The sequence below is a fragment of the Pinus tabuliformis genome, chromosome 6 (assembly GCF_031772625.1).
Source record: "Pinus tabuliformis cultivar Carrire ecotype Pingquan chromosome 6, CPIR1, whole genome shotgun sequence".
Classification (NCBI taxonomy): domain Eukaryota; kingdom Viridiplantae; phylum Streptophyta; class Pinopsida; order Pinales; family Pinaceae; genus Pinus; species Pinus tabuliformis.
The window spans coordinates 330,198,594-330,209,615 of record NC_142292.1 but is presented as its reverse complement, the minus strand read 5'-3'; the positions used below and the strand labels follow the sequence as shown (position 1 = coordinate 330,209,615).

At 34.3% G+C, this 11,022-nt stretch overlaps 1 protein-coding gene across 1 annotated transcript in view; it reads right to left on the bottom strand.

Annotated features, from left to right (window-relative positions):
* Positions 1 to 4,544: 4,544 nt before the first annotated feature.
* The window catches only part of LOC149258649 (uncharacterized), a 154,388-nt gene continuing 147,910 nt past the window's right edge, over positions 4,545 to 11,022 (bottom strand). The window contains exons 2-4 of the mRNA XM_089415639.1: positions 6,767 to 6,925; positions 6,446 to 6,604; positions 4,545 to 6,331 (exon numbers count right to left, since the gene is read on the bottom strand). Of these exons, the coding sequence (XP_089271765.1) occupies positions 4,748 to 6,331; positions 6,446 to 6,604; positions 6,767 to 6,925 (1,902 nt within the window). The 3' untranslated portion in view covers positions 4,545 to 4,747. The remainder of the gene's footprint in view (positions 6,332 to 6,445; positions 6,605 to 6,766; positions 6,926 to 11,022) is intronic.

Genomic DNA, 11,022 nt, shown 5'->3' with positions numbered 1-11,022 from the left:
AAATCTAATTTTCAATTATACTTGACCCAAGAATCACTAAATTCTTAGCAAATTCAAGACTTACAAAATTAGTATTTTCAATAAAAACGAGAAAAATAGTAATATCTTTATGTGCAAGGGTCCTCTTAATCTAAATAAAGCTGATATATAACTTTTTGAAATTTTGAAAAACTTTATTTTTCCTCGTCAACAAAATCTATTTTAATTTTATCCAAAATTTACACGTCAACAAAATCTATTTTAATTTTATCCAAAATTTACACCAAATAATACTTCACTTGCTCCTTTCTCAAATTAAAAATATCAATACATTACTTCCTCCTCCTTTCTCCAATATTAAATGATACTTTAGTATAACCTTATACTCAGATATTAATAAAAATTCAATACTTTAAAATATCAATACATTACTTCCTCCTCCTTTCTCCAATATTAAATGATACTTTAGTATAACCTTATACTCAGATATTAATAAAAATTCAATACTTTAAAACTTGTATTAAAATATTTTGTACCTGTTATTTTTATTTTAAGTTTATAAAAATTCAATACTTTAAAATATCGATACATTACTTCCTCCTCCTTTCTCCAATTTTAAATGATACTTTAGTATAACCTTATACTCAGATATTAATAAAAATTCAATACTTTAAAACTTGTATTAAAATATTTTGTACCTGTTATTTTTATTTTAAGTTTTCTTTAATGTATGATGGATTGATTTAAAAGCATGATTATTAATTGAAATTTTAAGGTTTTTTCCGAAACAACTTCCCAAGTTCACTTTATTTTGATATGAATCAGTGGGATAGTGTATTTTAGTAAAATAAAAAGGCAAGACCGATTCTCAATAATCGAAACCAACAAACAGGCCTAACAAAAAAAAAAATGAGGTGTCTATTGTATGGATAAACATCCACTGTAATCTGTTATCTGTTGATTGTATGGACAATTTAAAAGAATTTTTTCACACAATAATTTAAATGTTCTAATTGATTTGTATTTCACACAATAATTTAAATGTTCTAATTGATTTGTACAACATATAAAATAAATGGCATGGTGTTTCGGATGGGCTGTAGTGTATCATCGAAATTGTAAATTTGTATGGACCAAACAGTATTTAATATATGTTTTTAATTGTTAATTCATGATTTATAGGTTGAAGCACAAATTGGTGAATGCGTAGGAGGTAAATTATATATTAATTATTTTTAGAGGGTTTTCTAACATTTTTGTTAAGAAAATTTATTAGAATTACAAATTTGAATTGTAAATTCTCTAAAACAAACAAACAAAAAATTAAAATACTAAATCCATACCTAGTTTAAAAAACAAAAATGAATTTTACCCAAAAAAAAAAAAAAAAAAAATTCCTACCCCAATCTCTAAAATCTAATAACTATACAATAGCAATGTGGAGACAAAAAGACAATGGTTACATGGTGAATCGCTGGTCTATTTTAATAAATTGTTCAACTAATTTTTTTAACAATGTTTGTATGGCCGATGACTAAATCTTCTTATGAGTGGTAGCATATGAACTATATGGTGCACAAGGTGGACTCTAATATACAGATTGGAATTGGTTGGTAAGTGTATAACTCAATTATAGATTTTACTATAAATTATAATTCCAATAGTATAATTGCAGAGAATTTTTTTGTTATATTTATTTATTTATTGTGAAATAAATCTTTAATTTTGGTTATAATTTGTTGTAGAAAAAAATAATAATAATAAAATTTAAAAATAAAAAATAAATAAAATTATGCAGATATTTTATTTTTCTACAAACCATTGAATTGAAAATACCCCAAACTATAAATCTATAACTCCAAAGGTAAAAAATAAATAAAATTATGCAGATATTTTATTTTTCTACAAACCATTGAGATTGAAAATACCCCAAACTATAAATCTATAACTCCAAAGGTATAATTGCAGAGAATTTTTTGTTAGTTTTATTTATTTATTGTGAAATAAATCTTTAGTTTTGGTTATAACTCCTTGTAGGTAAAAAAATTATATAAATATTTCATTTTTCTATAAACTATTGATATTGAAAATACCCCAAAGCATAATTTGCTCAAAGACAAAGCATAATTTTGCTCAAAGACTAGATTCACAAAAACTCAATTTTGTGTGCCAAAATGCCAAATTAGACCAGTATTGTTTTGAGTGTTGCTGGATTAGACATGCTAGTTTGTTTACACAAAATTCAAAAGGTTTAGAATATTAAAAAATTCATGTAAATAATAAATAGGTAGAAAGTATATAAAATTTTGATAATAGAAAATATGAAAATTGATTATACAATGATAAATCACATACAAATATTAGGCAAGAGTATTCTTTCATATGAGTGATGTCTTTTAGTTGGTGCATGTTCTTTCATTCATCACTGGTATAAATTCATCTTATATTTATATTCTTAATTTTTCTGTTTTTTTTTAATTGCAATTTTGAATGCATAAATTGATTTAATACGATTAAAATTTCTTTGGACACTTTGATTGTCTAGACTACACAACGTAAACTTGCAATTCCAAAATAATATTTGCTAAATTTCAAACAAAATTGACTCAAAAATACACTTGAAAAATGACCAAAATGTTAAATAGTGAGTACTTGAAATCAATTAAGAACCAACTCCCATCAACTTCCGTGTGAAACAGGACAGTGGAAAAGGCCTAAAGAAGCTTGGGAAGAACAGGTGCGTACATTTTGCACGTCTAGGGCAGTGGAATCGGAAAAACATTTTCATTTTAGAATGTGATGCATTCAAAAACATCAAAAAAAGTTATGGGAATATGTTAGCATCAGTTTCTTGAGATTGTCCTTTCAGCAAGGGGATTGTTGGAAGGTTGGGCCAGCTCATCATCATTTTGAATAAAAAAATGATTGAATTGCAAAAGGCAAAAAACAAGGAACTAATAGTCCCATATACTATTTTTAGTCAAAAAATGTTATGAGAATATGTTAGCATCAGTTTCTTGAGATTTTCTTTTAAGCGAGGGGATTACTGGAAGGTTGGGCCAGCTCATCATCAATTTGAATAAGAAAATAATTGAATTGCAAGAGGCAAAAAAACAAGGAACTAATGGTCCCATAGACTATTGTTAATCTCGTAAACATTAAAATTTCACTAAACATATTCCACACAACAAAATTTCTTCAAACTGTAAACCTTTCCCCACAAAAAAAAAAAAAAATGTTATTCCACACAACAAAATTTCTTCAAACCGTAAAACCTTTCCCCACAAAAAAAAATGTTGTTTTAACAAGGTAAGTTCGTAACCCTTCTCTATCACACTTCTTTCACTCTAACAAACAGATTCTCTTCTTTCACTCTAACAAACAGATTCTCTATAACACTTCTTTCACTCTAACAAACAGGTTCTCTCGACTAAACATGCTTCTTTCATCGACTGCACCAGTTGGGGTATGGAACGAAGTCTCCTATGTTTTCTTCGCTTGGGACAAATTCTTCTTGGGACGGATTGTCTTAATTCCCTCACGATTCTTCTTAGAACAGATTCTTGTTGTGTCTTTCGTGTCCATGGTATCAAACTAGATCTGTGTCTGCGTCTTGGAAACAAATGGGTCAGGTTTTACTCCACAGTTGACGTCCATAACAACAAATCTTCACACAAAGCTCGACGGAATTCTCTTTTCCTTTGCTACTCTTTAAGAATCGACATAATGATATCAGGCTCCTTCTCTCGCTATCTGGCTTTATCAGGCTCTTGCCATTCGTGTTTTCAAGGGCAAATTCTCACAGAGGCTCTTCACAAATCCTTCCCTGATGACATACCCAGAAAATATTACTTTCATACAACTTTTTTTTTTTTTGGCTAAAACTATGATTTCCTCAATTTGAAAATAAAGAAATATTAAATCTCCGCATTTTTACACTCACTTAAAAAAATTTGAACTTCACGTAGACTTTAATCTGTACACCTTTATCAAATTTTTCAATCCTTTCTCTTCACACTGAATAAACAATAAATTTGACTGTTTCCAGTAGCCAACAGGTTATGGTCTACTCTCCTCAGTCTCCGTCCACTTTAAGGGAATAAATTATAAATTAATAACCATAAATAATGAAAACAATGAGAGAAAACGCTGCATGAAGGCAATAGAATTCGTTATAGAAGAGGTAATAAATACACCATTCAAACAAAACGAACTTAACTCCCTGTTTAAATCTCCAAAGGTATGGGTTGTACCTAAATCTCCATTAATAATTACCTTTTTACACGACTTAAGCCTAAGCTGCGATTTTTATTTTACATGACTTACCTAACTTACATTTTGATTTTTATTATTGACTGACTTTATTACATAAAGTTCATTAGTCATCATTACATTTATATTCTAGCACCAAAGTTTGTATGAAGCTCTTCCAGGACCTGTTATTAGTAATCGTTTTCAAGTGGCACACTTGAGACGCTCATCCAGCTCAAGATCGCAAGAAATGTGTGCCAAAGGATAATCAGTTTTATCAGATTCATCGCATATGAAAGAAGAAACGTATGAAATCATGACTCTATACAAACACCAACCAATTTTTTATTGAGGATCTATGAAACCACGAATTATATTTAGTTACTCAAATTTTGTACAAGAAACTGCAATTGTGCCCAACAGTCATCTAAATGGTTATCTTCTAATATACAACATAAGACCTTGGCACAGTTATAATCGTTTCTTCTAGGTCAAAATACATTTCAGTGGATAACTTTTATCCTGTAGGGTGGTCTGCACCAAATGATAGACTCAGTCCATTATTATTACCCTGCCCATCATTGGAAGGCCAACTAAGGGTTGTCCCTTCCCCTGAAAGCCTTGGGTGTTCAGTTCCTGATATAAGATTTTCTTCAGGAACATCTCTTCTAAGAGAAGTCAAGCCATCAGTGCTACTGCCATAAACATTATTTACTCCATTTATTGTTGGAAATGATGACTGAAGGAAAGGTTGTGACCACATGGAATGCAATGATTGAGATGTACTTGGCTGAACCCCTTTTGGCTGCCCTAAGGAAATCCCGGGGACTGTGTTAGAAGAAGCTAACCTACTCAGAGCCTCCCCAACTCCAGAAGTGGGTGCTATCCCATGAGAATTTTTTTCTGCATGAGCAGAAAGGCTACCCTTTTCAGTGCCAGCATGCATTTCTACAGGCTGAGGAAGACCCTGCCATAACGCTCCATAGTTTGAAAGAATTTGAGGTGGAACAATACCAACCGAACCCGTTGGGTTCAGAAAGGAAAAAAAATTAGAAGGAAAACTTTGAGTGGCTGTCGAACTGCTAAGAGCAGTTCCTGCCCCAAAAGTATTGAATGGAACTACTGGACTCCCTCTCAAATATTGTAGCAGTACCTGGTTTCGAGCTCCACTGCCTTCCCTTTGACAGCCATCTTCCTTGCTATATACCTTCTCCCTCTCACTCTTAATGTCATTCTGTCGATCATTTTCACTTGAATTTTTGGGGCCATTTCCAACAGCATGATGAAAATCAGGTCCTGGGGATGAATTACGCATAGGATTATTTATGGCAACCTCTCCTAAATTAGGTAATGAAAATGAATATCCTTTGACAATCGATTGCAAAGCATCTTCATTTTTTATATTACCTGATTGGGCCCCTTTGTCTTCAGGCATCCCATAAAGTAGTTTAGAGTGCGAAATTGTTGGATTTATTTCACGAAATGCCTTAGGATCAATACTTGATCCAGAAGGCAAAAAGGAGGGTTGAAAGTTTGGCATTCCTGTAGAAAACTGACTCATAAAATTTAGACCACCAAGGGAATTCAGAGCTGGATCAACCTGTTCTCTTCCATGTTCTTTATCTTGAATATAATTCTTATGTGAATCTTCTGTGTTTTTACCCAACCTTTTTTCAGAATCCATATTCCCCCCATGTGGAACACTCGGTGCTACAAACAAGTGACCAGTGCCCTTGCCATCTAAGGATGGGGTGGATGTCTTGAAGTTATTGGATGAAATTGCATATTCTGATGTGAGAGAGCCTGAAACCTGACCAAAGGACTGCAAAGTTGAATTACTCGAGCCTGATCCAACACCGTGGGTAAGATCGGGGAGAACTGTGGCACTGGAAAAACCCGAAGTCACAGTCACAGAAGAGTCCAAGGTAGAAGTAACATTAAAACATCCACCATTAGCATCAGCTCTTGTAGCAGAAGCACGGCCCAATGCCACTGCTGTCATTGGAAATGCCTTTTCTGGAGGAACTGCTGGTGTGTAATTGCTTGGCAGTAGATCATTCCAATTTTCAAGTAACTCTTTGTAGACTTTACGCAAAGTTACCTGCCAGATGAGAACTGACTGTGAGTTACTACAAAAGCACATGAGATAAGCCACCAACTATAAAAATTATGAAGTCCAAAAAAATAAGTCTACTTCTCTGGTCTACAACCACACCTCAGTGAGCCCAGTCACTTTGCAAATTTCAGCTTGTGTTTTCCGTTTGTCTTCTAGTTGACAAGACAGATAGATGGCAGCTGCAGAGATGCTAATGGGATTTCTCCGCGTACAGAAGCATTTGTCAATTACTACTTCTCCAATGTGGGTTGCCAGATCCTTAATGTTTTTGAATCACAAATTTAAACCCATTGTACAGGTTAAATGAATTGTCAAACAGATTACAATCTTTAATTTAGATATGCTGCAATTGGAAAATCAAAAAGCAGCATCCTCATCAAAGTCACAAATTACACTAGTCAAAAACAAACCCCATCATACCTGAGTTGCTTTGTTCAGTTGAAGCAGACTACAAAATCGTGGCATGTGAACAGAGATCGAATTGCTGTTAATGGGCTGACTTAACTTTAGAGCATCACCTAATATTTTAATATACTTTCCAATTTCCTTCTGCTGTACATTAGCTGCTGCAGAAATCTCCTGTTCAAAGAATATGCAAGATCAAGTGAGTGACTTGCCCAGAGATATGTATGCAGGTTATGATCAATACACCATTCCAAATGAGCCATTGCCACTGACCTGGACCTTATATAATCTTTTTCCTGATATAAGAAAGCTTTATTGACACAAAAGTTGAATAGACATCGTCTGAAGAAAATGCCCATGAAGCAGAAAGAAAGAATAGTTTCCCACTATTTACTGTCATTATAATGAGGAATGAGAAAACAGAGAAACACATATAAAAGAGAATACTATTTTTTTGACAAATTATCATACAACAGGTGCTGCCTATCAGAATTAGCAATCAGTCCTATTTACACAGAGGTCTGTTGGAGAAAACACTGACAAATTGTATACCATCTACATATCCTCCTCCATTAGCCACATGTCCAAAGAATTCAGCCAGATTACTTTATTCACCTGTGTCTATGGTCTGATTTAGTTCTTGGGCAGTTACAAGGCCCACCCATAGGGTCCATACTCTGTTTTTCAACTTTATGCATGATGCACACACCCTTTATCATAAATTAGCTTTAAGTCACGGGGAATTAGAGGGCAGAGTAAGATATCCACCTTTTTCTTACCAGCTAGTATTTTGACATCCACCTTACAACACGAAAAGTGTGATATTAATCCAATTGAATCATTTCCAGGGTGCAAAAGAGCTAGCAACTGCACTTTGGCTTAATAAATCTTTAGATGCTTTTAATTTGGCATGAGGATGTGGTTTTTGACACATCCAGTTTAAACAAGCACAAATCCAATTTTGCTATAGGGATTTAGTCGTCATTTTCTTTTTGAAAAATTCAATCCTGTAGAAATAACAGAAGAGAAGAAAGCAGCTCACTTCAATATATAAGTTGAATCGAGGGAATTGGCTGCCTGATTTCTTCCTTAAAGTTCCACATGGAAAATATAAATCCCCATGTATGGAATGTGTTCATGGAGCTAAACCGCGCATTTGCCTAGAAGCTAAATTTTGAATGCTCTACCACTCTTGCTGAACTTGAATAGGTGGATATTTAAGTCCATGATAGGAAAAGCTACACTCATCCTCAGATTTCTTCGTACTTTTATCCCTTTGAGTGTGTGATTGAACTTGAATCTCATCTCCCAATATCTTCTCCATTGTAGCAGAACTTGTATCTAAAATAGATTCACAGAGGCTTTTAGGCCAACCAAATTATTCATTCAGATTCCTTATAAGAAATTTAGATAAGGTAGCTCCTGGGTTGTTCTCGAACCATAAACAACCTTCAAGTAGACAATTATGATAGGTTTCTTCCAATGAGTTTCCTTAAAAATAAATGAACACCTACAAAAGAAAATAGACAATATTTTCTTTCTTTCATGTCCAGACTCCAAGTAGTTATATTTTCTGAAAGAACAATGCCAATAGGAGCTGTACATAGATGTAAAATTTGACCAATTGTAAGAATATATATTTCTCAATACAGTCATATTGGCCTTTACCTCGTTAAATTTCTTCAAGGAATAAATTTTGCTCTGTTTCTCCCCACTATAAACTCTCAAAAACAATCACCAATGTTACTATTCCCTCCAATGCTAGGACCTAAACTGAGTTGAAAACTGAAGAACGATGAAGGGCAAGACTAAAATCTCAGGAAAATAGGAAAGCAGCTGCCTTATCTCTTGCAAGAACTGTCACCAATCTCCCAATCTGCTGGCCATAAAATATACTATTTTAGGGCCTATATTACTATTGTAAATTATTTCTTAATAGATCCATATCAATGAGATTTTTCACTCAAATTGGTCCAGTTGCCAAAGGGAGAGACATCAAAGGATCATAATAACACAGGCAAATTGTGGTTCACCTGCCAAAACAAGTTGAATACAAGATCTTAGGGTTTTCTAAAACGGGAACATAAGTAAAATTTGCCCTCGAGTTGGTACTTGAGATTTAAGAGATGCAATAAAAGCTTGGTCAAAAAATTGAAAAACCTTGAACTCAATATTGAAAACAAGATTAGCAAAACTAAAGAGAAAATTTCAAAATACCTAACCCAATTAGTGGATCCCAATGGAATTTCTTCAAAGAAACATATACAAGAACATGAATGCCCCATACCATGGTGCTTTTGACCCCACTCTGCAACCTTTGAAGTGATCCAAAATGGGTCACTATATAATTCGTGAACCTTTTTTATACTTTCTAGGATGCAGAATAACAGCTGTGAACTTATAGAGGCCACTTTAAAGACTGATCTTGAAATCAGTTCAGCAGGGACAAAATCCAAAACGGCCAATTTGTGACGCAAAAACACAAGTTTTGGAGTTAAACATAGTATTGACATAGCAGATTGCCCCAGGGGTAGTTACACGTTGAGAGCTTTCCAATGGCGCAAAAGAAACCTTAATTGGATATGTATGAGAAAGTTATGGCCTCCAAGACTTGACCTATGCCTTGACCACCACATTATCAAGTGGAAGACATGTCAATTCCCACAAATCACACATATAGAGGTAACCATGTATCATCCTTCAAAGATATTCTAGGGGCTCGCAAACTCTAATCCTAATAAATAGTTAGGGAATGCAACAAACCAACCTCTAACTCTAATATTTACTAGGACATGTTAAAAAGTAGGCTGCAATTGAGGAAAGGGATGTACCAAAGAGAAAAATAGCTGGAGAAGCCATTGCATGCTTATACAAGTATTCCATCAACCTTAGGGCTACCACCTTCGAGGAAAGTTAAGGACAAGATACAATTTATGGAGCTCTTCAAGCCTTCCCATTAGTCCATCATACAGCTCCTGCCTCCCTCCATGACCCTAGTTACTTAACTATACTTTGCCAAGCATAGGATTGTATTGGAGTCCATATCATATGCAAATGAATTGAAGTGGCAGTTGCAGCAATTGTTGGAGCAAGGACTCATATGAACAAATACTTCACCTTGTGGATCACCTATCATCATAGTTCCTCAAGCAAAAATGGACTATAAGAATGTGTACCAACAACAAATATCTAAACAAGATTACTCTTAAGAATCAGTACCATCAACCTAGATATATGATTTGTTCAATCAGTGACAATGTGCCAAGTACTTCACCAAAATAGATCTCAAATCATGATACGACTAGGTGTGAGTCAAACAATAAAACCCATGGAAGACCACCTTCCCAACAAGGCATGTTTTGCAATAAGCAGTTGGTAATGTCGTTTTATTTAGGTAATGTATCAGCTAATTTTACATGTTTGATGATTGATGTATTGTGTCCTTATCTAGATTCATTTGTAACAATGTTAATTGGATGATAATTTAATTTTTAGCGCTTCATGAAAAAAGCATGTCTCACACTTGATGCATGTGTTAGAGACATTGAGGATGCACAAGTTCTTCGTGAACCTTAAGAATGGGTTTAACTGACAATAATGTACTTATGGTATTTGAATGGTGGGGGAGAACCCAAGATTAATCTCACAAAGATAGAAGCAATCATCAAATGGCCAACTTATATATATATATATATATATATATATAATGTGTCCCCCATGTCCTCTTTTCAGGGTCGACAGGTCCCATGTCATATCCACACTTCTTATCCCATGTCCCCATGTCATGTGACTTAGTTGGCCAATAATGAGATTGTTGCGAGTAAGAATGAGATCATCACCTAATTGCTTTGGTTAAATATTTGGGTTACTCTTCAATCTAGAAAAAACTTATCCATGCCAAGGATGGCGTCATGTGACGTGGGGCATATCTTAGAACTTTTGCTTCATCTAATTTGAAGAGCTATCTATAGGTAATTGCATGACCTTGGTCTTGGTGCTAGAAGTGGCATAGTCCTTGAGGAGGTGGTCATCTTATGTGATGTTGGTATCTATTACATATGTGCATGTTAGGAAGATGGTTGCTTACATGGGAGATGGGCCTACCTTAGAGGATGAGCACTATGCACTAAAAAGAAGGGCAATTGGCTAGGAGCTACGGGACCATGTGGCATACCTTAGAGGATGAGTGTTTGACTTCAAGATGCTTAGGTCGAGGCACTTCACCTGGGGTTTGTTATGGGGCTTGTTGACCACTGGAGTGGCACCTGATG